Below are 27,779 nucleotides of genomic sequence, written 5' to 3' on the forward strand. Positions count from 1 at the left end.
ATGAATACTTTCACAAAGGCACACAATCTTCCCCACAGCCGTGCCCTCTTAAAAGAAATGCAGCAAGTCTACAAGCACGAAGTGTGCTTTCAGGTGATTCTGAAAGCACACACCATGCTTGTAGGCTTGCTGCATTTCATTTGTTAATAGGGCACGGCTGCATGGCCAGGGTCATCTCGAGGGCGGTGCAACCAGTGCCACTACACCAGTGGGTGCCATGTTTGCAGGTATATGGTTTTAAAAGCACCTGCTGAGACTTTCCCGGCCTCCAGAAATTGTTAATTATTTATGACAAGATAACTCTGCAGATTGATGTTCTGCCTGGAGAGAGATCGGAATTCTCTAGCGGAAGTTAAGATAGCGCAGAGGGTTAATATGTCTTACTGTAAAGAACGTGTAACATGCAGATCACAAAGTGCATAGACAGAAAATAGGTTAGCGGTCTACTACTTTTGTAGTAGGTCATTTTATTACTTGTAGTTTAGAAGTTAAAATCCTGATATAGGACAATAAACTATTAACTGTCAAAGAACTTCATGCATACTGCAAGGTATAGAGTGGAGCGTTAGGGTTTTTTTCCCCAGCCATTCATTTTCCTAATGTTGCAAAAAGGGTTCATTTGGGTACTTTAGTAAAGAGAACCCCCAACTATGGTGTTACATTTTAAAATCAGAGTTTGAGCTTCTCTAGACAAAGCACTCAAACTATACTGCCTACCAGTATGGATGACATATCACTCCTACAACTTGCAGTCCTGTCTTATGCGGCATTTCTTATACACTGATTTGCATACCTATGATAGTCTCGGTTTAATGTTTGTGCAATGTAAAGTGCTGTGAAACCGTATACTGATATGAGTGGCGCTCTAATGCAAATTAATTTCATCTCAGAGAGAGTGGTAATTGAGACTTGAGGGGAATTGCTAAAGGGTGGTGGCGAGGGAATCACTGGCTGATGTGGTCACTGGGGTGCGCTAATAAACATTGGCGCACAGGGCACCACGAGGGCTAAAGCCGGCCATGTGCGGGGCAGATTGTGTGCTCTGAGAAAGTATTATTGTTAATTGCAGCGCATGACGGGTGCTGAGATTAACATAAATAGTCACACAATCTGCACTGATATTGGTTTCTGCACCCACAAGCGCGGTCAGGTTCCTGGCACACACAGCCTTGGCTGCAGCGCACAGAGACCTTACACTGCTACACACAGAGGGGAATAAATGAAGAGGCAACATTGGTGGTGACCCTAAGGGTCAGCAGCCCATTGGCTAATACCCTAGACTCCCCTAACACTCCTAAATGCAGTATTTAGGTGAGCCTTTGGCACCAGAAAATCAGATCCTACTGGCCTGAAAAATAAAGACTGACATGAGTCGCAACAGCAAGAACCGAAGACTCAGCAACTGGCTTGGCACCAACCCTGCTGGCCTGCTGACTAACAATTGTGCAAAAAATAGACTTTTACTGCAGATTTGGAGTCCTCAAAGCCTGGGAGACCTGCCAGCACTTCACCAAGGAACCAAGACCTCCCGAGAAGTAGCGAACCTATTTCCCTGCATCCTGCAGGTAACCGGTAGACCCCCAAGTGAAGTTTGTGACCGCAGAAACCAAACACCTGAACACAGCACTGCACCCCTCGCTCCAAGCCAGAGTTGTAGTGCGCCAACTGAATCACTGATCCCCAGACCTCCAGAAACAGTCCACCGCAGATTTCCCCCCAATGAACTCAGACGCCTGCAGTCCTGCTCTACAGCAACTGCTCTCTGTAAGAAAATCCAGACTCCTAAGGACACCTCTGTACCAATCGCCTGTGGAGAAGAGGACCAAAGGCGTCTCTACGTCCCGAGCTTGATGCAGCCTGAGCACCCCTGTTTCAGCCTGATTGGACACCCCCAGTCAAAGCTTGCAGCCTCCACACTGCGCCCGATTCCCAGAAAGTAACATTAGGTGCCTGATGCAGTTTTTCATCTCTGTACCCAACGACCTTGTGCCGCTGTTGATGTTCTGTTGGTGCCGCTTTGGACCTTGCCCACCTCTCACCTTAACTCCTGGAGATTGGCCCTGTAAGTCACTGTACTCTACCGGATGCAACTGTTTTTCCTCCTAAAGGATAACATTGCAACTTCTGAAAATTACACTGTACTTTTTGAACTTGCTCTAGTAAAATGCACTTACCTGAACAAATTACTTCTGGTGCCTAAACACATAAAGATACTGGGTATTTTTTATAAATACAGTGGATCTTCTGGTTGAGTCGTGTATATGGCTTGTTTACTATTGTGCGTACTTGCTGATGTCTTGCACTCCTCTGATAAGCCTAAGGCTGCTCGACCACACTGTCCCCTGGAAGAGCACCTTGGGATTGTTAAAACAAACCCTGGTCCACTCATAAGGGAACTCCTGGGCTCTTTGCACGGCATATCTCATTTTGATACATCATAAAGAGCCAGCTTGTTACGGACACAATAAAAACAGTGAATAATCAGTCTATTGCCACTGGTGAGGGGGTAATGCAAGACCACATTCAAACAGTCAAAGCTAGGAGAGTCCCTTCAAGAGGCAAATTGCTGTATGTTCATGTACGTCATAACACAGCGGATTCCAATTAAGCATCTTTGATCCAAACCCACCTGATATCGGTTCTTGGCAAGAGATCAACAACATCATGCACCGCTTCTTCATCTGCATCCTCTCCTTCCTCGGCATCTTCACCACCACCACCACCGCTGCTGTGCTTGGAAAGGCCACGAGTTGGTGCAGGGGGAGTTTGTCCCTTCATCTGTCAAGACCATGAACAGGTATCTCAGAACACTACACAAACCTGCCTTATACAGGCTGCAATGTATTAAATAACTGAGAAATTGGAATTCAACATTGCACGGTGTGAAAGATTGTGATCACATTGTTAGGCACTGAAGGGCTAGGAGTCAATGAGTTGTGTACACAGTTCTGGCAAAAGTCCTCTGCATAGCTTTTAATGCTGTGTCACTTTAAAATTGTACACACGCCTTTTCGTCTGGAATGACTGCCTACAGGTATTCCCTGTAAAAGGTTTATTCGGTGCCTTTAACCAGGGTCCTTCCCTTCTACTTCCCCATCATATCTGGAACGTACATAAAAGATGACTAACGTGAAGTGTGTGGGACAAACTGAATGGGAGGACAGTGGGAGTTGCTAGTAATCAAAAACACAAAGCAGTAGACCAAGGTTCAGCACATCAACTTATTCTGTTTCTCAAATTTGTCTGGTGCAACTACTCTCATCATCCACTGCCAGGGATGTCCGTCATAAACAAGAGTTTGATAAGCAATTTGAGAGGTGCACTCAATGGGGTCAGAAATACCAGGAAATTCAAAGATTCTCAGAATCCTCTGTTGCTAGTAATATCGTATGGCATTCCAGCCTGGACACTATCCTTTCCTCCCTGAAAGGTGTGGAGTTAAACACGTCGTCCTTGGTCCTCATTCTAGGCTTCTGATCCAGAAGCAAGCACACCACTCCCAGGTATCTTCGCCATTTCCCATGATAACCAAGGCACAAAGTGGGAGATTTATTAAAGCCAAGAGGCAGAGCTACTGTCTCTTGAACAACTTTACACCATCTTTCCATCCAGCATGAATGATTAACCAATGTCAACCACCTTGACAAAGTATGAGGTCAGGAGCCAAGCAATATAACCCATTTCATTAGAAGATAATTTAACCATCCTACTGGTAATGGAAACTCTGGAAATGCTCCTTGAAAGGTCTGTTTCCTGGGTGGCTGCCTCTTAAAATCAGGGCCCACTTCTGTGTATGTCCTATAGTTGTTCTGCTAGGATAAGAACATTGGTTTCCAGATGTGCCATTATTCCCCAGTTTAGGACCATATTTACTTTGCACACCTTGAAGATCTTACCACCCAGTAACCCTCTCCATGGAACGACGCATGATGGCCTGCTGAATTCTGCCCATACCCCACCCGCAACCTCGGCATCCTCTTGGATAGCAAGCTCTCCATGAAGAAACAAGTACACAGTCTCACCAGTCTGCTCCCACACCCGATGCAAGCCCCTTAAGATCTTCAGGTGGCTCCCTGTCAATACAAGGACAGTCACGCAGGCCCTCGTCGCCAGCAGACCAGACTACCGGAGCACATGTTACGCAGGAATAATCCGGCGCCTTCGGAAGAGAGTCCAGACAATACAGAACTCAGCAGCCACTCTTCCTCAACCTCCCCAGACGTACCCACATCAAACCCCACGTCAAGGAGCTACACCGGTTCCCAATCCAGAAGAGGTGCCAATTCAAGATGTTGACCCACGCGTACAAAGACCTGCACAAAGTAGGACCAGCTTACATCAACAAACGCTTGACCTTCCACCAACCAGACACCTATGATCTGCCTCACTCTTCCTTGCAGACACCCCCCGGATGCACCGAAGCAACGGAGGACACTCTTCACACCTGGTGGCCAAAGCCTAGAACAACCGTCCCCTCTACCTCAGGACCCTCCCATTGCACCAAGCAGTTCATGAAAATACACAAGACCTGGCTGTTCCAATTAACAGATCACCACGAAGCAAGCAGCAACTCCAGCGCCTCGAGACCCTCACAGGTGATTTGTCGCACTTTACAAACCCTTGATTGAGAAATAGGTTAAGGAGAAATTCCACATTTACTTCTCTTGTATAATCAAGAGTGACTTTCAAATGTCTCTGCTTTTAACCTTGAGCATCTAGTCACTCTGGGAGATTTCCCAATGCTAAACTGTAGAAATACCAGACAACCCACACAACAAATGGATAATGGAGATTTCCTGTAGGCTCTTGTCTCACCTGGTTTAGTAAACAGCAGTCAGGGCTTACTCCTAGGAGGTGGGAGTATGCCCAAAGACTCCTCATTTATCTTGTACATATATCAATTAAATTTCAATTCAATTTTACTTTATTCGGTCATAAGACCATTAAAGTGTACAGTAATAAATCCATTATAAAAAAAAAATATATATATTCATATTGAGATGCCATTAATATATACAGTAGTAAAATGATGGTTTGGAGCACTGGCAACGTATCAATCAGTATACGCAGTATAATTTCCATTTTCATGTTTCAGGTCTGCTCAGTTAGGATACATCAAGATTGACAACAGTTGACTATTGACAATAGTTTATACCAACGCGTAAAGAATATAAAATATCCATAGACAAAAACATATTACATTATCAAAACTAGAAATAGTAGGTGCCTCAATGACCATCAATCCATACTATCAAATATCACAGTAATCGGTTAGATTCAAATAACTGCAACTCATCATAACGTGCTGTGTGTCTCAGGGCATCAGCGTCCCTCTATGGGAGTTTCTAGGAAGCAATCAATGAAGACAAATCATGGCTACAAATACAATTCAGGTAAGACTGGGACCCCACAAACAGCTTGGGACAATAACTTCTGGCACCTGAAGCACAAGTTACTTACCTTAGGTAACAATATATCTGTAAGAAACAGTAGTGATAGATTCCTTACCTTAGAATTATCCCCAGGCGTCAGACTAGATCCGGAGAGTTTTGTCAGCAGTACCCCTGCGTGTCAGTAGGCGTCGTCGTGCGGCTCCGCGTGGGTCGGTGGTGCCGGGATGACGTTGCTGGTGCTACTTAGATGTGCCCACGCGCACTGACGTCAGTTCTGAACACTACTTTCCGTGCCAGAACGCAGAGCCATGCAAGATACTGACCACTGGTGCCAAGAAACTAGGGCCCTGAAAGGAACGACCTTAACCCTAGAAATCAGTTGGCAAAACGGGGAGGATGGGTGGGGAGGTAAGGAATCTCTCACTACTAATGTTTCTTACAGATATATTGTTACCGAAGGTAAGTAACTTGTGCATCTCAAAGTAACAAGTAGTGATAGATTCCTTACCTTACGATAGATACCCCAGCAATACCAACCCCGGTGGTGTGTCAGCGAACCAAGATCAAACCAGAAAGTCCTGGAGCACAGAACGGCCAAAGAAGCAGTCTCTCCGGACTTGGCTGTCCAGGCAGTAGTGCTTGGTAAACGTGTGCAGCGAAGTCCACATAGCTGCCTGACAGATGTCCTGCAAGGGAACTCCTCGTCCCAGAGCAGTAGCGGCTGCTGTCGCCCTGGTAGAGTGAGCGCGCAACCCCACCTGAGGCTTTTTTTAGCCAAGGAGTAACAAGCCTTTGTGCACAGAACGACCCACCGAGAGATGGTCAGTTTGTGCACAGCCCGACCTTTCTTGGCGCCCACGTAGCCAACAAAGAGCTGGTCATCTACCCGGAACTGCTGTGTGCAGCTCAGATAGAAAGAGCGTGCAGGTTTTGGGTCCAGACGGTGGAGCCTCTCTTTCTCTTTAGAGGGAGGCGGAAAGAAGGTGGGCAAAGTGATGGTCTGCCCGATATGAAAGGCAGTGACAACCTTTGGCAGAAAGGAAGGACGAGTGCTCAGAACAACTTTGTCTGGATGGACAGAGAGAAAAGGAGGCTTAGAATAAAGAGCCTGGCGCTCACTCACTCTTCTGGCAGAGGTGATGGCAACCAGGAAAGCAGTTTTTAGAGTGAGAAGACAAAGAGGGCAATTATGAAGTGGCTCAAAGGGAGCGCACATCAGAAAGGTAAGAACTAGATTCAAGTCAGACTGAGGCGTCACAAAATTAACAGGAGGAAACATGTGTGTGATGCCTTTCAAGAATCTATTTACAACAGGGGACTTAAAAAGGGCAGGCTGACATGGGAGCCTTAACCCCTTCAGCGCTAATGACAAGGGTAACTCGTCATGGACTTTCCGTTGATTTCAATGGAAAGTCAATGGGAAGAAGAGGGAGTACCTTAGCAGCCAAGTGGTTAAAAAGGCGGAAATGGCTGAGAGATAGCCTCTGATAGTGCCCAGAACAGAGCCCTGCTGGGCCAAAGAGAAGAAAAAGAAGGACCTCTGAAAGAGGGGCAGAAAGGGGATCGACTGCCTTTGCTGTGCACCATGCCACAAAGTTATTCCACCTGCAGGAGTATACGGTCTTAGTGGAGGGATGCCTGGCTGCCAAGATAACTTTACAAACTTTGGAAGGCAGGTCGAAAGACGTCAACTACCGTCGCTTAATCTCCACGCAAGGAGGTGGAGGCTGAACAGGTTCGGGTTTAGGACCGCCCCCTGCTGCTGCGACAGAAGATCTTCCCAAAAAGGCTGATGGATCGGGGGATCAATGCTCATACTGAGTAGCTCGGGATACCATACTCTTCTAGCCCAGTCTGGAGCCACAAGAATAACATGGGCCCAGTCGCGCCTGATCTTCAGCACTCTGGGCAGAAGTGGTATAGGCGGAAAGGCGTACAACAGACTGCAACTCCTCGCGGCGAAAAGCATTGCCGAGCGAGTGCCACCTTGGAAATTCCAACTTGCAGAACTGATGACATTACGCGTTCTCTTCGGTGGTGAATAGATCTAACCAAGGCTCTCCCAACTGCTGAAAGAGACATGCGCCACCCTGACGTTCAGAGAACCTACCAGGTGTTGAAACACCAGGGATATGCCCTGGTGTTCCAGCCAAGCCCAGAGGCGCAGAGCCTCTTGGCAGAGCGTTCACGACCCCAACCTGCCCTGTTTGTTGCAGTACTACATGGCGGTGGTGTTGTCTGTTAACACATGCACTACTCTCCACAAGACAGAGGGTAGGAATGCCTTCGGTGCAAGTCGGATTGCCTGAAGCTCCAGCAGGTTGATGTGGAGCCTGGACTCCGCCGGAGACCAGAGGCCTCTGATCTCTGCCACTCCCATGTGGCCGCCCCATCCCAGAAGGGACGTGTCCGTCACAACTGTATGTTCTGGTTGGGAAAAGGAGAGGTATCTGCCATTGACCTAATCGTGATTTGTGATCTGGACGTGATCGGACAGGTTGCCCTGATGCTGTGTCCACTGGAACTTCAGGTCCCACGGCAGAGCCCGCATATGCCATCTGGCATGATCCACAAGCAGGATGCAGGAGGCCATCAAGCTCAGCAGCCGAAGGTTCATCTGACCGAAACCTGGGACAGAGACTGAAAGATCGGAATCATAGCCTGAATGTCCTGGATTCGCTATTCGGGAGGATAAACATGAAACCGCGCCAAGTCCAGAACGGCTCCGATGAAGAGGAGCTTCTGCAAGGGAACCAGGTGTGACTTCGGCACATTGATGGAAAACCCCAGCAAATGCAGGTCGGCCTTAGTCTGGAGGTGGGAGACAACTGCCTGGGGCGAGCCCGCCTTCAACAGCCTGTCATCGAGATAGGGGAAGACTGAAACCCCTGATCTGCGCAGATGAGCTACGACCACCACCATTACTTTCAGGAACACCCGAGGGGCGCTGGTAAGGCCCAAGGGGAGCACGGGGAACTGAAAATGCTCGTAGCGCCTGTGGGCAGGCAGGACGGGAATATGAAAATATGTGTCCTGCAAGTCAGACGCCACCATCCAGTCTTGTGGGTTCAGGGCAGACAAGACCTGAGCAAGTGTGAGCATCTTGAACTTCTCCTTCCTGAGGAAGCGATTGACGTTCCGAAGGTCTAAGACAGGACGCAGACCCTAGTCCTCCTTTGGAACCAGAAAGTAGTGGGAACAACCACGACCTACTTCTGGTGTCGGAACACGCTTGATGGCCCCTTTGGCCAAGAGGGCCGCAACTTCCTGCTGTAGAAGTGCCAAGTGATCCCCTGCCATGCAGTGGCACGGAGGTGGCATGGCTGGAGGGGTTGTCTCGAAGAAGAGGGAGCAGCCCCTTCAGACAATTTGCAGCATCCACTTGTCCAAAGTGATGTTACGCCAGTGGTGGAGATGATGGTGTATGCATCCATCCACTGGCGTCCAATGGGCCTGAAAGGTTGGACTAGGAAGGCTTGGAAGCGGATGCTGCGGGGCTGATGGTGGACTGGACCGCCCGCTGGCCCCCTGCACCGCCTTGACGGTTCCCACGTCAGCGGCCACAATGAGGTTGTTGCTGCTGTGGCCTGTGGCTCTGCAAATGCTTTGGGGCGCCTCTTCCGTGGTCACGAAAGGAGCGAAAAGCAGAAGGCGGAGGACGACGAGCGACAGACCGGCCCAAGGACTTGGCCGCAGCCTAGAAGTCTTAGAAGCGAAGCGCTCCAACGCACTATCTGCCTTGTTGCCAAAAAGACGAATGCCATCAAAGGGCATGTCCATCAAGGTGTTCTGGACATCCCCTGAGAAGCCAGTTGTCCTCAACTGGGCATAGCGCCAAAGCGCCACCATCGTGGAAATCAACCTGCCCAGTGAATCTACGGTATCCAGCCCACAATGTATGGTGAACTACGCTGCGTCGCCTGGGAAAGAACTGCCTAGGCCTCCTCCGGGCAGTTGGGCAGCACCTGCGCAACAGTGTTCCACAGAGAGTGGGTATGACCGCCCAAGAGGCATGCGGTGTTCACCGACCGCAGCCCTAAGCTTGCAGATGAAAACCACTTCTTGCCAAGTTGATCCAGCTTCTTGGATTCACTATCCAGAGGTGCGGTAGGGAACGCGCTCTGGGAAGTTGAGGTTTGGACAACCAAGCTCTCAGGGTTGGGGTGTGTTGGTAAGAAAGAGGGGGGGTCGCCCAGAGCCGGGCAATGGAGTCGTGCCACGTTCCTATCCACAAGAGCCCCTGTGTTGCGCCTGGACCAGGTGCCCAAAAGAACGCCTGAAAGTGCTTCATTAAAAGACAGCAAGGGCTCCGAAGAGGTAGCCGCCGGTTGGAGCACTTCTGTCAGGATGTTAGTGCTGACGGCCACCATAGGGAGGTCGAGGTGAAGAGCCTCGGCTGCCCTACGCAACACCACTGCGTAACAGGCACCCTCCTCCGTAGCCACGGTAGGAGGAGACCGCATGCCAAGGCCAGGTGAGGTGTCTAGACCACTGGTCTCCCCCAAATCCTCTTCCCAGTCCTCATCATAAGCACAGTCCTGTGCTAGAGGGCCCTCATATCCCTCCCAGTCCTCCCCTTCCTCCGAAGTCTGTGGAGCAGGCTCAAAATAAGGAGGACGGACATAGGGCACAAAAGGCCCCAATCGGCGTCTATCTGCCTCGGGAGACATCAATCCGGCACTGTGTCTGGGTCAGGGCTGAACCTGGGGACGACGTCTTGAGGGGGCGACGTCAGAAGCGTTGCAGGGAAGATCGGCGTAGGTGGAGGTTTTACGAGGTCGACCTGCGTTGAGCAGGTTCCTATCACGGATCCCTGGGAGGCCTATGGCGTCTGGGCACGAGCCGCCAGGGACACCGGGGCTCCGCACCCGATACCGGGACCTCGAGAAGCGCGGAGCACACTGCCGGACTTCAAGCAACTTTTGGGACCGCTCCCGCAAAGTCTTGGTCGCACCCCAGGCAGTAGAGACACCCGCGGTGGGGGTACGTCACCGACATCATGCGATGACCGTCCCCACAGTTCTTGAAACCAGGCATCCCTACGATGCAAGGAGTCGATCGACTCAAAAAGATGAGGTAAAAGGCATCTAAAAACTCAGTCAAAAATTGACCTGGGGTACTTGCTAGCGCGGAAAAAGAAAGAACGGATGTCAGCGATCGTGGGCGCGTCTAAGTAGCTCCAGCGACGTCATTCTGGCGCCACAGACGCACGCGGAGCCGCACAAAAAAAACGCCTACCGACGTGCAGGGGTACTGCTGGCTAAAAACTTTCCGGATCTAGTCTGACACCTGGGTGTAATTCGAAGGTAAGGAATCTATCACTACGTGTTTCTTTCAGATCCATACATTCAACAGAAACCGGCTTACACCAAAAATAATAAGTAGTGAGGTATCAGATTTTAATATCCTTAGATGGTCTAATTTCCAATCTGCAACAAATGGGACGGATCCACTTTTTGCGATGGGAATGATATGCATTACAGAAAAAAAGGATGTGTTCTACAGTCTTCCCACAAACGCATCAAACCCCAGCGCGATACACCAGAATTTTTCATGACAAAACTGAGGCATCCGTCTATCACAATTCAGATTTAAGACTTCTTTCAAAGATTCAAGGTATTGACCTATCTCCGGAGTGGACCAAACGCATGTCCAGTAAATCAGTGGTTTAATTGTGGCCATGTCTCCAATTCTCTTTAACCCTAGGTAAAAGAAAAGTTGACTCAGTGCTAGCTGGGACAGGTTTCAGAGACCTAGCGAATGTATTTTCGCTCACCACTAGCATGTGCAAATTACCATGGCCCCGTAACTCTGCACCATATAATGCAGCATTTCGGTTAATCTCCAAGGCAGGAGTAATTGACCAAGACCATGTCTGCTTGTGAAAGCGTAGTAAGGATTTGGACTCCTAACAGGGTTAGTTGGCTTTTGTCTACTTGTGGAGCCCAGCTCAGCGTTTGTTAACCTTACTCCCAAATAATCAAATTTAAACACTCTCAAGTGAATTCCCCATTATCTTTACTAGTCTACATTTCCCTTTATTCTTGCCAAATACCATGTAATTTGTCTTTTCAGCATTTAGTTCCAGGACCCTGGACTCGCAGAATCCCAAGAACTTATCAATTCTCCTCTTAAGTCTCATTGGGGTCCTGGACAAAAGTAAAGAGGAGTCTGCAAACAGGCTTGGCACTTTTCCTCAATTTAACAGAGCCATTTTCAAAATCTTGCAGTTCGCGGACCACCCCATTTACATAGAGAGAGAACAGTGTGGGCGCAAGGACACATGCTTGGCGTACTCCTCGCCAGATTGGAATCTGGGTAGTTATTCACTGGAATACCCCAGCTGACCTGTGCACAGTTATCATGCATCCTTATAAGCAGATTCACCAGTTGTACATATATCACAAAGCGGTAAAACCAGAAATATGCCTATATAGCACTAGAGAGAAATGCAACTTACGACAAGTGCCTCATTGATTATCTAATAAAAAAAGAAGGCAATCTGTGTGCATGGAGTCCGAGTAGTTGACAAGGCGGTCTATGGACTAAGAATAAAAGTCTCCCTCTAAAGAAAAAGTTACATGCTCTTACTACTTGGTCCTTTGCTTATAAGTCAGACAATGGGCAAAAAAAAAAAGCAGCAACTGCCATCGTTGACACACATACAGTAGAAAACTAAATGGCAAAATCAAATATTCCTGGAAAAAATTTGAGGGCCTATTGTAAGCAGAGTGTGTTGAACGGCCTTTTCGCCGCATTACTAATAGCTGACAGCTCCAAACTTGGAAGATGCCTCCGATGTGGCTTACTTTTGGGAAGGACACCAGGCGGTGATTACCCTCACTCAAATGGTACAATAAGTTAAACATTCATTGGGAAGGTGGTACTAATCATGCACTCAGGACACATTGTCAATAAAGAACATGAACAGCTGCTGTACCAATCAGAGGTGCCTCAGAGGACAGGCGACTCATGTCAGAATTGTGCAATTCTCTGCAAAGAAAGCATGAGCAAGAGGGAAACATTTCTAGAGTGCACAGTCATTTAAATGGAACTCTAGTCCTCAGAATGTGGGTGGTGCTACGTAACACGAAAGTACCAAAGTGCTGAGGGCCTACAGGTAGCTTACACTAACAGATATTATGAAAACAAGACAGCAATCTTCATTAATAGAAGCCTAATTCTGTAGAAGACATTAGGTCTCTGCATCCAACAAGGTAGGACCAGATTCAAGCCTCAAGAACTGTCAATCATGTGACTGTCCACCAAACATGTAAGAGACGGGCACAATAGCTTTACAAAGACATTCATTTTGCAGCAAAGTCTGAATTTTAGCAGTTGATCAAGTCTGAATTACCAGTCATTTTTAAGTATCAATGTTACTTTACCTTCTCAAACTCTGCATCTATCTGTGTTAGAAGGGCAGGCTTCTCGTCTTCAAAGAACATGCGAAGGGGTGGTCCGACGTACAAAAACATTCCTCCAAGCAGAGTGATAGCAGATGTCCTGATTGCCTGTGAAACAGTTGAGATATTTAGAGACAACCTCGAAAGAGGTTTGTGAACACAGAAGGATAGAGGACATACTTACAGGATTCGTAGCAGCAAGAGCAGTCTTTACATTTGCAATGAAAGCCTTGACATTCAACCTGAAAGTAATAATAAGTTACAGAAGTTAAATAGTTAAGTCTGTTAAGTCTTCTCTAAACAGCCAATCTCCTATCAGTACATGACAATCACCACAAGTATTAAGCATATATAGGCCTAATCTATAGGGATCAGGAACATCTAGGCACCACCTGTTTAGTCCACCATCAAGGTACATCAGACAGTCCTTCCGGCCACAAAAACCATCACCCATACATAAGGAGTGTGTGAAAAACAATCCCCTGGCTTAAGGTACAAAGTTTGCGCTGACAAGTTAGGGTACAATATTGTTTATCTGCAGTGGTGCTATGAAGTTTGAGGACATGGTGTTCAACTGGGATAGTGATATGTTAAGGTATTTTAGGTGGTTTGGTTATGTATGGTTTTCAGCTTTATAATTTTGATGCCATGTGATATATGGGAGGCATGGCAGATCAATGTGTGAAAATAGGTGGTAAGAAAAGGTAAGTTCTTGATTTGTAAGGGTTGCATTAAGGGATTGTTGCCATGTGATGAAGTGTGGTGAAAGCCTTTAATGTTATGTGGATGAGATGTGAAACAGTACGCGATTGATGAGAAGATTTCAATTTTGAGTCCGAGAGAAGATATTTGTTTTAAGGTTCTGTAAAAAACTATCCTGAGGTGTAATAGTGCAGTTTCGTAATACTGTGACCCAAAAAAACACTTTATAGGGGACTCCAAATCCCCACTCTCAAATAGCAATTTCTGCACTGGTTTCCTACTAACCTACGTACCCAACACAATGTAAGCCAGAGAGTACTTACATAGCAAAATATACCAGACAAAACTGCCCCCTTCACACCTTCACTAACACAATAGTGCTATTAAGTGTGAAAACAGGGTAAAGGTTGAGTATGGACAGAACCCGAATGTGAGGGCTCAAAAGCAGAGATTTATGAAGACCATGAACAGAAAACCACTGCACTGCCAGGTCTATTTATAAAAAGGTCGACTGCATAGTATTAGGTTGACCAAACCTTTAGTGGAAGCAGTACGAAGCGCTCTTGGATTCAATGCATCCCCGACCAGAAACCAAAAGCCATCACTTGCCCACTCATTCCCAGTGGTAATAGTTACCCAGTAAAACCGAACTCCTTGATAGCATTGGCAAGCCAGTTCAGCGTCTCGGATTGGTTCTTGGGATTCTTTTGTGCAAAGGCCAAGGACATCACCTGGAAGCAAGAGGAAAAAGGGTTGGATCGATGGAGGAAAAGTTTCATCAGGAAGAGCAAGAACAGAAGCTGTGTCACAGCAGAAACTCACATAAGAAATCTCCATAAATGCTAATTGCTATTTCTTGGTGAGGACGAACAAAAGTTACTTACCTGTAAAGTGTGGTTCTCCAGTATTGGTGTCTTTCATAGATTCATATGCTTGAATCATTCCCAGTCGAAGTGGGAGTCCCACGGTACATAAAAATAGCAAGATCATCCATGAAATAGCTATATCATAGGTAAGAGTAACAGGAAGTAATATCACTAGAAGTTAATAGGAAAAAACATTTCACTTTCATGACTCGTCCAGGTCATTATATAAAGTCCAAACTGCAGCCAATCAGCGACAGCATCCCCTAGAACCTTTTCCTCAGAGGCTCAGGCTCTCAGATTTTCCAGCACAAGTGTGATATAAGAGCCTAGGAGAAGAGGGGAGCCTCTGAGGGAAGGTGGGTGGGTCGCATGTGAATCTATGAAAGACACCAATACTGGAGACCCACAGTTTACAGGTAAGTAACCTTTGTTCTTCTCCAGTATCAGGGTGTCTTTCATAGATTCACATGCTTGAATCAGTACAAATCAGTAATTCCATAATTATGCTTGTGAAATCAGGGAAGCATAACTGTGTACACAAGAAAACTGTACGCAAACTGAGAAAACATGCGTGAATTATACATAATCAAGCATGCATAAATAAAAAAAATATATATATATATATAGACATAAGTATACCATCAACACACGAGGAGGGAAGAAATAGAGGCTCACCTTCTTGAAAAATATTGCGCAGAACCGATTGTCCCACAGACGTGTCAGCATTGCTGGCAGCTTCCAGACAGTAGTGTTTGGTAAAGGTGTGACTGCTGGACTACATTGCAGCTCGGCATTCCTGATTAAGAGGCACACCAGTGAAGAGAGCCGTAGAAGAGGAGATTGCTCTTGTAGAAAGTGCTCTAGGAGTTGCCTGTCTACCTGCTTGCTGATGACAAAGATTGCAGCAGAAATCCCTTACGCATCCTGCCGTAGGCTATAAAAGGCTGATCATACTTGCGTATTAAGGCTGTCCTTTGCAAATAACATTTTAGACATCTCTTGACATTAAGAGCATATAAAGTCCTTTCCGCAGGTGATTGTGGATTAGGGAAGAAAATTTTAAAATGACCGGCTCCTTCAGATGGAAATCAGAAAGCACTTTAGTAATAAAAACCGGGTTAGTGCGGAGCACTACAGAGTCTCTGGTGAATTGGAGGAAAGGCGGTTTTATAGTGAAGGCTTGAATGTCACTAACCCACCTAGCTGATGTGAGGGCTGCCACAAAACAAATTTCAAATCAGCCCTATGGATAGGTTCAAAAGGGTGTCGCATGAGTTGTGACAGATCAATGTTAAGATGCAAGGGTGGAGGTGGGCGACGAATGGGAGGAAACATACAAAACAATCCTTCGAAGAATTGCTGAATGATCCTAGAGAAGTAAAGAGTTTGAACCATCCTGCCGGAATCTTAAGATAGCCGCTAGGAATACATAAAGAGTAGAGTGGGAAAGGTCTGACCTTGCCAGATGTAAAAAGAAAGGTAAACATTTTTCTAGTTTTGCATGGATTGGGTGGCCGTTGGAGGCTTGACACCAACAACAGAAACGTTTCCATTTGAGCATGTAAGTTTTTATAGTGGAAGGCACTCTGGCATTAGCTAAGACTTCTCTACAGTTTAAAGGAATGTCTAAGTGAGGAAATTCAAGGTGCTCAAGCGCCAGGCCGGTAAGCACAGAGATGCAGGATACGGATGGCAGATCTGGCCGTTGTGTATAGAGAGGAAATTCGGTATTGGTTGTAGCTGAATGGGATCGCATTCGGATAGGAGATGTTCTGTAAACCAGAGCTCGCGAGGCCACCTGGGAGCTATGAGAAGCAGGCGACAAGACTTTCTTCATTTTCCAGAGTACCCTGGGGACCAACGGTATCGGCAGAAAAGCGTAGGCATACATTTTTGACCAGTTCATCAAACGCGCATTCCAGCACGAGTCCTGATGGGAAGCCAATTTGCGTAGAATGAGCATTTGCGGTTCAGGGTGGTCGCAAATAGGTCTAAATTGGGTCGACCCCACTTCTGAAAGATTTGGTCTATTGTTGGTTGATGGAGTTCCCACTCATGGTTGGATGAGGTCGACCTGCTGAGGGAATTGGACACTCCCGGGACATGGACCGCTGTCAGTTATTTGATGTTGGATAACCCAATCCCAAATTTGCTGAGCCTGCTGAGACAGCAAAGTGGATCTTGTACCCCCTTGTTTGTTTAGGTAGTGCATGCTTGTTGTGTTTTCCGTCCAGATCAACACTGATGCGCTGAGAATGATGGTGCAAAAACATTTCAGAGCCAGGAAGATCGCTAGCAAATCCAAAAGGTTGATATGCCAAATCCGTTGTGGAGTATCCCATTTGCCGTTGACTCAGTCCATGAAGATGAGCTCCCCACCCTTCAAGGGAGGCGTCTGTGGTGATTATGAAACTTGGAGCCTCCACTAAGAACGAGAGGCCTGCTGCAAAGTTCCTTATACAAGTCACCCAAAGCAACGCTTTCCGTATCTAGGGAGTGATGTGGATGAGATCGTTAAATGACCCCGAAATCTGTAGCCACTTTTTGTTTAGCTCCTCTTGCAAGGGTCTCATCTTGAGATCACAATTGGGGACCAGGGAATGCAGGATGAAAGCATCCCCAGAAGTGACGTGAACTGTCGGACAGAAAAACACCTTCTTGAGCATAGTAGCTTGGCAAGCTTGCAAATCTTTTGTTGCCTTTAGTTTGAGTCTTCAGGGTGTCTATAGTGGCTCCCAAGAACGTTCTCTTTTGCGAAGGGATGAGTTGAGACTTGTCCAGATTGATGAAGAGGCCTAGAGATCAGAAAAGGGAAAGACATCTCTGAGTATGGCCGGTTGAGACTGCAAATGAATTCGCCTTGATAAGGCAGTCGCCGAGATAGGGAAATATTTGCATTCCACTTTGTCAAAGATGTGCCGCCACCGGTGCCAAAACTTTGTTGAAGACACGGGGCGTGGAAAGTAGTCCAAAGGGAAGGACTTTGAACTGGAAGACCCTGCTAGCCCCTCTGAACCTTAAAGAATTTTCTGTGTCTGTGTAATATCGGGACATGAAAGGATGCGTCTTGGAGGTAGAGGGTGGTCATATGATCCTCCGGAGTGAGGAGCCGAAGGACTTCTTGGAGAGGCAACATCCAGAAGGATTGCTTTTTGAGGTATTTCTTGAGGGAATGAAGGTCCAGAACAGGGCACCTGTCTCCCGATTTCTTTATTAGAAAAAATCTTGAATAGAAACCTGTGCCTTTTTATACTCTTGGAACTAGTTCGATCGCTCCTTTCTTCATCATTAGATTTATTTGGGTTAAAAGCTCGTTGAGATGAGCTGGAGGCAGGCATTTGAGAGGAGAATTTGGAGGAAGTTTGACAGATTCCAGGACGTGGCCCCTGACTACTATGTCCAAGACCGATTTGTCTGGAGTTATGGCAGACCAGGTTGAGTAGAAACAGGAGATTCTCCCTTCAAATTTTGTAGGATTGAGCAGTAGAGCAGGTGGCAGGTGACAGTTGTCACTGCTTCTAAGATGTACAACGTCCAAGGTAGGAGTACTTCCTTCTGTTCTGTGCATACGATGAAGCCGGTGGATGCCGGAAGTATTGTTGGAGTTAAGAGTAACGTTGGCTCCCTTGATTGGACTGGTACTGTCTGGACTGATTGTAACCTTCTCGAACAGACAAGGATTCACGACCCCTTGCGACCACGAAAGGGCTGCTTCTGAAATTGAAGAGTACAGCGATCTAGCAGTCTCGGTATCCTTTTTAAGGCATGTCTTATCTTCGTCTGCACTACCTGACGAAAAGAAATGGCCTTCACCAAGCCCTAACGCCGAATGACTACAGCTCCTGCTAGCTGGCGAAAACCTGTAGAAGCAACATCCACAGCAGAGTCGATAATCTCAGCCGAGATTCCTTCTCCCTCTTGGAGGATTTTTAGTGCTTCTGTCTTGGAGGAATAAGGTAACATCTCGATAAAGGCAGAGTTGTCTGACTACATCTGTCTATCGTAGCGGCCTAAGATGGCCAGAGAGTTGGCTGCCCAGACAGTAGTGGCTGCCATCTCCCATCCAGATCAGGGAGAGCAGACAACGGAGAGGAAGGATTCTGTGCTAGACGTTGTGCCACTTGGGAAATAAAGGAATCTGCCTTTGGCTGACCGATCAGACAAGCTGGTGAATTATCAGGCAGTACAAAAGGGGGTGGTGATGGACGGAGCACCTGAATCAATCAAACACTCACAGCCAGTCAAAAGATCTGGGTTTATTCCATCACCGTTCTTTAGCCCACTCTGCCACCCCAGTTCAGACATGGCTATATGCAAATCAGTCTGACCCTGTGCCTCATGGGAACAGTCCAGCCCGAACTGCCAAGCCATGTCTTCCCTGGACCGGAAACAAGCTTCCGAGGACCGTTTCTGGCATTCCAGCCGTCTTCAGCCCGGCTTGCTTGAATCCAGTGGCAAAGTGAGCAAGGGACTCACGTCTGAGCATACCCTGCCACACTTATGGTGGCCAAAAGCAGTACAAAAGGGGGTGGTGATGGACGGAGCATCTGAATCAATCAAACACTCACACCCAGTCAAAAGATCTGGGTTTAATCCATCACCGTTCTTTAGCCCACTATGCCACCCCAGTTCAGACATGGCTATATGCAAATCTGTCTGACCCTGTGCCTCATGGGAACAGTCCAGCCCGAACTGCCAAGCCATGTCTTCCCTGGACCGGAAACAAGCTTCCGAGGACCGGTTTCTGGCATTCCAGCCGTCTTCAGCCCGGCTTGCTTGAATCCAGTGGCCATGGGGCTATGGAACAGGGCACCTTTCCCACGGTCTGGAAGAAGGCGATAGTGAAGCCTCTCCTTAAAAAGCCTTCTTTGGACCCTGGCCTTCTTAAGAACTTTAGACCAATATCCCTTCTGCCGGCCCCTGCAAAGATGTTGGAAGCTCACAAACTCTCACTTATCCATCTTCCTGGACTCCTCTGGGTTCCTGGACGGGTCCCAACATGGCTTTAGGAAGTTCCACAGCACGGAGTCTGCTTTGACTAAGGTGGTAGATAACATTCGCCGTAAAGTAGATCTTGGCCAAACTACCGTGTTAGTGCTGTTTGACCTTACGGCGGCGTTTGACACCCTGTCTCCCTCTACTTTAACATCTCGGTTAAGGGAGGCAGGGGTAACAGGGTCGGCCACGAGTCTCCTGAACTCTTTTTTACAGCAGAGAGAACAGCGAGTGATGCCCGGAGATTTCCTCTCCCCTGCTAAATTGCTGCAATGTGGGGTGCCACAGGGGTCGGCCTTGAGCCCGACCCCGTTTAATATCTACGTGGCCCCCCTCGCGAGATTAGTAAGATCACAGGGGATGGAGGTGGTGTCGTACGCCGACGACACGCAGATTATGGTGTCCCTGGTCCACTCTGCGAGTACTTCCGCGTCCAACTTTAGGTCTTGCATGCAGCTTGTTGCAGAGTGGATGATCCTTAACTCCCTAAAGTTGAACGGCGACAAAACAGAGGTCCTGGTCTTTGGTAAGGACCAGGACATGTGGTCGGGCGAGTGGTGGCCCTCATCTCTTGGCATCTGCCCCACTCCCACCCAATCTGCGAGGAATCTCGGCGTCATCTTCGACACCTCGCTTTCCATGGAGCTTCAGGTAAACAGGACAGTTGCCACCTGTTGGGGTGTTATCAGGACCCTGAAAAGAATCCTTCACTACCTTTCACCCCAGGCACGCAAGCAGATTGTGACTGCTCTTGTAGGCTCCAGGCTGGATTATTGTAATTCACTCTACGCTGGGGCCAACAAGTGTCTTCTACAGCGTTTGCAGGTAGTGCAGAACGCTGCTGCGCGATTTGTGCTGGCCCTTCCATGGCTTGCATCTGCTACTATGGCAAGGAAGAGCCTCCATTGGCTCCCTATCTCCTCTAGGGTGTCTTTTAAACTCCTCTGCCTTGTTTACAGTGCCCTCATGGCAGGCCCTTCTGATGCTCTTGGGTCTCTGCTTACCCGCTATGTACCCAGCAGATGTCTTCGCTCTCTAGAGCTGAATCAACTGATAGTCCCTCGTTCCAGGAAGGTCAGATGGGGGAGTAGGGCATTCTCCATCCTGGCACCCCAATTATGGAACACACTTCCTTTGGAGATTAAATCTCAGCCCTCACTGGATCTCTTCAGGAAAGCTCTTAAAACTTGGTGTTTCATTAAAGCCTACCAGTAAGTTCCCTTCATTCGGATGACTCAGCCAGATATTGAGCTAGGCGCCTTGACGCCCACTGAGCTAAGTTGCGCGGCTATAAATCACAGTTCATTCATTCATTCATTCGACTCACGTCTGAGCATACCCTGCCACACTTATGGTGGCCAAAAGCAGTACAAAAGGGGGTGGTGATGGACGGAGCATCTGAATCAATCAAACACTCACACCCAGTCAAAAGATTGAATATGCTACTTACCAGTATGCATCTGTTCTTGGCATGTAGGGCTGCGGACATTCATATCTATAGCATAGATCGCCGCCTAGTGTTGGGTCCGGATGATTGCACATTGTTGTCCTGGAAGAGTCTTCGAAGTATCACGAGATAGGTGGCTCCTCCCCTGGACTACAGTGCGCATGGGCATCGACTCCATCCCCAGATTGTTTTTAGCCATTGTGGCAGAGATGGAGTGTAACAGTGTAAGCGATGGCCATGCTAAGAGTAAATGTAAGAAAGTCTGCAGCCGCTACAGGCGCCGGGGAGGAGGGCGGGCGATATGAATGTCAGCAGCCCTACATGCCAAGAACAGATGCATACTGGTAAGTAGCATATTCAGTTCGAGGCATGTGGGCTGCTGAATTCATATCTATAGCATAGAATACATAGCAGTCCCTCCATTAACGGCGGCCGCCTGTGCCAGCTGCAGAAGTCTGAAAAAGTGTTTTAAGAACAGCCTGTCCTACAGCTGCCTGCTGTTTTGCGTGCACATCTACACAGTAATGTTTAGTAAATGTATGTGGTGTAGACCATGTGGCTGCTCTACAAATACCTTCCAAAGGAATATTACCCAGGAACGCCATGGAGGCCCCCAACTTGCGGGTGGAGGGGGCTCTGGGGGGACCGTTAAAGTGCGCTTAGCTTTGTGGTAGCAAATCTGAATACACTTAACGATCCACCTGGCTATCCCTGCTTTGGAAATGGGGTTGCCTTTGTGCTGGGCTGAAAAGGCAACAAAAAGCTGTTGTGTCTTTCTAAAGTCTTTGGTCCTATCAATGTAGTACATCAACGCTCGTTTGACATCAAGAGTGTGGAGCATTCTTTCGGCCACTGTTTCAGGGTTTTGAAAGAACGCGGGCAGTTCAATGGTCTGATTGACATGAAACTGCGAAACCACTTTAGGAAGAAATTCAGGGTTAGTGCGCAGCACTACCCTGTTGGAGTGAATTTGAATGAATGGCTCTTGTACAGTGAGCGCCTGTAGCTCACTAACACGCCGTAGAGACGTAATGGCAATGAGAAAAGCCACTTTCCATGTTAAGAACTGAATCTCACATGAATGCAGAGGCTCAAAAGGTGGGCCCATCAACCTGGTGAGGACCACATTGAGGTTCCATACAGGAGCTGGCGGGGTCCTGGGAGGGATGACCCGTTTTAGCTCTTCCAGGAAGGCTTTAATGGCAGGCACCCTGAAAACGGAGATGCTGCCTGTTTTGGAGATAAGCCGCTATAGCGGATAAGTGTATCCGAATGGAAGCATATGCTAGATTGCATTTGTAAAGATGTAACAAATAACAGATGATGTTAGGAATGGATGCATCTAGCGGGTTGATGTGATGTTCTGTACAGTAAATGACAAAACGCTTCCATTTTGCTGCACAGCAGGCCCTAGTGGTGGGCTTTCTTGCCTCCCGGATGATGTCCATGCATTCAGGAGGCAAATCAAGGTAGCCAAACTCTAAGACCTCAGGAGCCATATCGCCAGATTGAGCTGTTGCGGATCTGGATGCTGAATGTCGCCATGGTTCTGCGTCAAGAGCCTGGGTGTGAGGTGCAGCCTTTGATGCGGTACCACGGAGAGTTCTAGAAACGTGGTGTACCATGGTTGGCGTGCCCACTTTGGAGCAACCAGGATGAGTGTCATCTAGTGTTGCTTTAGCTTTCGTGCCACCAGCGGTATGAGAGGTGCTGGGGGAAAGCGTACGCAAATCTGCCTGACCAGTTCATCCATATCGCATTGCCCTGCGACTGTGGGTGCGGGAACCTGGCGGCAAAGTTTTGGCATTTTGCGTTTTTCCTTGTGGCAAACAGGTCTATCTCTGGATGACCCCACTGCTGGAAGTACGGGCGAAGTACTGATGGATGTAACTCCCACTCGTGCATCTGGTGGCTGTACCTGCTGAGCAGATCCGCCATCTGATTGTCCTTGCCCGGGAGGTGTTCCGCCATGAGGAAGATGTTCCTCTGAATGGCCCACTTCCACATGCTCTGAGCCAGATGAGACAGCTGTGGAGAGTGTGTACCTCCCTGCTTTTGGATGTAGTACATGGCCGTCATGTTGTCCGTCCGGACCAACACGACTTTGTTGCACAGATGTACTTTGAAGGACTTTAGTGCCATGAAGATCGCCATCAGTTCTAGATAGTTGATGTGCATCTTCTTTTGCTGCGTCGTCCATAGTCCCTGCACCGTGTAGTGGAGTACATGAGCTCCCCATCCCTGGAGAGATGTGTCCGTCGTCAGGATAATCTGTGGCACAGGCTCTTGGAACGGTCGGCCCTTGCAAAGGTTGTGTGGATTCCACCAATGCAGAGAGTTGTATGCCCGACCGGTCACCAACACTAGGTCGTTCAACTGTCCTTGAGCCTGAGTCCACTGATGTGCCAAGCATTCTTGGAGCGGGCGCATATGCAACCTCGCGTGCGGGACTATGAAGATGCAGGAGGCCATCATGCCTATCAACTGCATGAACACTCTTGCCGGAAGCGAGTGTTGCGGTCTGAACTTTTGGATTAGCGACTGGATGTTGTCGATCCTCACTGAATTTGGCTGAGCCGTGGCCGCCAGAGTATCTATCGTCGCGCCCAGATACTGCCGCACATGGGCTGGCTGAAGGTGCGACTTCGGATAGTTCAGTGAGAAGCCCAGATCGTGAAGGTGAATGGTGTGGGACATGTCGGCGGCGCACTGCTGGGCTAACTTTGCCTGAACCAGCCAGTCGTCCAGATAAGGGTAGACATGGACGTTCTGTCTCCTGAGGTGCGCAGCCACTGTCGCCAGACATTTCGTGAACACTCTGGGGGCTGTGGTCACTCCGAAAGGAAGGACCTTGAATTGAGAATGCCGATTCTGAATGGTGAATCTGAGGTATTTCCTGTGTGATGGATGGAGTGGAATGTGAAAGTAAGCATCCTTGAGATCCAAGGTTGCGAGGAAGTCTCCCTGATTGAGCAACGGAAGAACCTGCTGCAGTGTTAGCATGTGGAAGTGTTCTGAGAGAATGTACTGGTTTAGAGGCCTGAGGTCCAGAATAGGTCTGAGGGACCCGTCCTTCTTTGGGATTAAGAAGTACAGGGAATACACCCCTGTGCCTTCTTCCTCCACTGGCACAAGCTCTATTGCGCCTTTTAGCAGCATGACAAGAACCTTCTGCTGCAATAAGTGCAAATGCTCTGTGGACATAGGACGATGCTTTGGTGGTATGTTGGGTGGAGTGGACGTTAGCTCCAAACAATAGCCGAACTGGATAAGTTTCCTGACCCACCTGTCTGTGGTGATGGATTTCCAGACTGGCAGGAACTGTTGGAGTCCCCCCCCCCCCCCCGACAGGTGTTGGATGGTCAGGGGGCAGTGACAGGGAGTCACTGTTTGTTGGTGGCGGAGGAACGGGAGTTGTTGTTGCCCCTGCCCTTGGCGCTGTTGCCCCGGTATCCTCCTCTATTTTGCTTGGTGTAAGAGGATTGCGCCCCACCTTTACTGAATTGTGTTTGTTGGGACATCTGGCCTCTGGAAACACCTATTGCCTGAGCGACGAAAAGTGCTCCCTCGAAACTGTTGGGACTGGAGAGCCCCCATGGACTTGGCAGTCTCGGTATCCTTTATTTTTTCCAGGGTGGTATCCACCTCCGGACCAAATAATCTGTCAGGGTTTACCGGCTGGTTAAGGATGGTAGTTTGTATTTCCGGCTTAAAACCGGAGATCCTAAGCCATGCCTGACGTCTCAGCATCACACTGGTATTAATTGCCCTTGCTGCAGTGTCCGCAACATCAAGTGCACACTTAATGGAAGCGTTAGAGATGAGCTTGCCTTCCTGGATAAGCATCTCCCCTGCCTCTTTATATTGGTCTGGTAGATGTTGCAACAGGGTCTCTAGTGTGTCGTAGTGTGCCCTGTCGTATCTAGCCAAGAGTGCCTGCATGTTAGAGATACGCCAGATATTGGCCGCCTGAGCTGCTACTCTCTTTCCTGATGCCTCCAGCACTTTAGATTCTTTGTCTGGGGGAGGAGCTTCACCAGTGGTCTGCGAATTCGCCCTCTTGCGGGCATTAGAAACTACCAGAGAGTCCAATGGCAACTGGCCCTTGATGTAGGTAGGATCGCCAGGTGCCGGTCTTTATTTTTTCTCAATTCTAGGGTTGACCACCCTTGACCGTGTGGGTTCCTTAAAAATGTCCGCAGCATGCTTAAGGACCCCCTTCAGCATTGGAAGAGTATTTACAGTCTTTTCAGCAGTTGAGAAAGTGTCAAAGAGGAAGTCCACCTCAACCGGGTCAGCATGCATTTCAACGTCGTGGTTTTTAGCTGCCCTCTCAATTAAGGCATTAAATGCCGCAGAGTCCTCAGTGGGAGAGGTCTTGACGTTGTACACCTGAAGGTCATGGACGGTGTGCTGATCCCCTTGGTCACCTGCCACAACCCATGAGTCGTGGTGTTCATTAGGCTCTGTGTTGGTAGGAAAATTGTATTCCTCGTCCTCTTCCCCGGCATCCTCTCCATCAGAATAAGTGGGTGAGGGTGTTGAAATTCTTGGAGTCTGAGGAACTATTGGTTCGACCAAGACTGGTGATTCTGAAGCCTGCCTTTTGCGCTTTAGAGGAATTGTGTATGACTCCAAAGGCTGCGATGCTGTGATTTTTCTTTTGTAAAGCGTAAGCTTTCCGGTGTCGGCATCGATGAAATGCTCCGACTGCTCCTCTAGTAAGGGCGGACGACGCTTCAAGCTCCCAGCCGGGTGATTCAGCTTCGACACCACAGAGTCCTTGGGCACCGATCGTGGTGCGAAGGCCTTCGGCGCCACCTTCGGCGGCAACGTGAAGAGGATCGGCGTCGAAGTCTTTGGCGCCGGAACAGATAGCTTCAGGATGGAAGGTGTCTCTGGTTCCACCGTTGAAGCCTTGTCCCTAATTCGTTTGAGGGAGTCCGAGACCTGCCTCGTAAAGGAAGCGGATGGTTTCGTCGACCCGACAGCCGACCTCGGTCCACCAACATGGGAAGACTCGAGCGTCGATGACCTTGGCTTTTCCGTCCGAGGCGTAGGAGCATCCTTCTTAGGGGCGCTACGATCTCTGTCCGTGGCAGCAGACGTCGACGCCGACGGTTTCGGGTCGGCGGTCTGGACTACAGGCTTTGGGGCCCCAGTCTTCGGCTCAACGCCCTTGCTTGACTTCGGCTCGACGCCCTTTTTGGACTTCGGCGCGACGTCCTTGCTGGAGTCAGCCTCGACGACCTTTTGTGGACGTCTGCTCGACGTCCTTGACCATTTTCGGCACGACACCCTTGCCCGACTTGACCTGGTCGATGGCCTTCTTCGGCCTCGATTGCCCCGACACCTCGGAAGACGACGGTGTCGAAGGGGCAGCAGACGTCTTTGGTTTCGATGGCGCTGCAACCACTTTTGTTTTTGTCGACACCGATGGTTTCACTTTCGGTTTCGACAATGGCGTCTCCGCCGAAGTGTCCGTAGCCGGGCCGGAAGGCGGGGCCGTGGATGCTGGTATAAGGTCTTGGGTAAGGCCCTGTGGCGATCCCTCGACCTGAGCCTTTGTAAATGTTCGAACGGGGCATAGCTCTTCCTCTGAGCTATCTTCCATGGCCCCATAGGCCTTGTCGTCTCCTACCTAGTCGACGACTTCTTCTACGTCTTGGACTTCGACATCCGCTTCGTAGTCGTATTCGATGTCCACCGTTGGAGGTGAAATCTGCATCTGAACCTCTTGTTCGTCTGCTTCTTCGTCGAAGATGTCCACCGGTGCCAGGGCCGAGCGCCGGGCCTCGAGGCGCGCCACGCGCCGAAGCCGAATCGTCTTCTTTGAACGAAACCTGGAACAAGCCATACAGTTGGCTTCGTCGTGGTCCGGCGACAGGCACTTGTTGCACACTGGGTGGACGTCAATGTGGGGATACTTAGATCCACACACGGGACAGTTTTTGAACGGACTCCGTTCCATGCCGTCGAAAGTCTTGCTGCGTCGACTGGGCCTCGATCACCGAAGAGTCACACGACTCCCTGGATATCCGACTCGAACTGAGTTGGAACAGAACCGGGCACCGAACGCAAACAATACCGACGGTTCGAAAAAGGCCTTCGGGCCTTGAAAAAAGTTTGTTGATTCCAAACTGGAGATAACGAAATTACATCCGAACCCAATGGCGGAAAAAAACAATCTGTGGATGGAGTCGATGCCCATGCATCGTGATACTTCAAAGACTCTTCCAGGACAACAATGTGCAATCATCCGGACCCAACACTAGGCGGCGATCTATGCTATAGATATGAATTCAGCAGCCCACATGCCTCGAACCTGGGTTTAATCCATCACCGTTCTTTAGCCCACTCTGCCACCCCAGTTCAGACATGGCTATATGCAAATCAGTCTGACCCTGTGCCTCATGGGAACAGTCCAGCCCGAACTGCCAAGCCATGTCTTCCCTGGACCGGAAACAAGCTTCCGAGGACCGGTTTCTGGCATTCCAGCCGTCTTCAGCCCGGCTTGCTTGAATCCAGTGGCAAAGTGAGCAAGGGACTCACGTCTGAGCATACCCTGCCACACTTATGGTGGCCAAAAGCAGTACAAAAGGGGGTGGGGATGGACGGAGAATCTGAATCAATCAAACACTCACACCCTGTGAAAAGATCTGGGTTTAATCCATCACCGTTCTTTAGCCCACTCTGCCACCCCAGTTCAGACATGGCTATATGCAAATCAGTCTGACCCTGTGCCTCATGGGAACAGTCCAGCCCGAACTGCCAAGCCAGGTCTTCCCTGGACCAGAAAAAAAGCTTCCGAGGACTGGTTTCTGGCCCAGATCTCTGTACTGGGGTGAATGTATGACATTGTTCTGCATTCTGTCCATCACCTGTTGTTTTTGCATTTGTCACCCCAAGTGGGACGGGTATGCTCAGATGTGAGTCCCGTGCTCTCCATGCCACTGGAATCAAGCTATCC

General features: G+C 48.7%; 1 protein-coding gene across 6 annotated transcripts in view; it reads right to left on the bottom strand.

Moving 5' to 3' along the window:
• Nucleotides 1-27,779, bottom strand: part of CKAP5 (cytoskeleton associated protein 5) — a 722,261-nt gene that overhangs the window by 402,462 nt on the left and 292,020 nt on the right. For all 6 annotated transcript variants that reach the window (XM_078684427.1, XM_078684424.1, XM_078684429.1 and 3 more), the window contains exons 18-21: nucleotides 14,138-14,232; nucleotides 12,984-13,041; nucleotides 12,782-12,907; nucleotides 2,630-2,778 (exon numbers count right to left, since the gene is read on the bottom strand). In XM_078684427.1, coding sequence (XP_078540553.1) covers nucleotides 2,630-2,778; nucleotides 12,782-12,907; nucleotides 12,984-13,041; nucleotides 14,138-14,232 — 428 coding nt within the window. The remainder of the gene's footprint in view (nucleotides 1-2,629; nucleotides 2,779-12,781; nucleotides 12,908-12,983; nucleotides 13,042-14,137; nucleotides 14,233-27,779) is intronic.

Source organism: Lissotriton helveticus, chromosome 3_2 (genome assembly GCF_964261635.1).
Source record: "Lissotriton helveticus chromosome 3_2, aLisHel1.1, whole genome shotgun sequence".
Taxonomy (NCBI): Eukaryota; Metazoa; Chordata; class Amphibia; order Caudata; family Salamandridae; genus Lissotriton; species Lissotriton helveticus.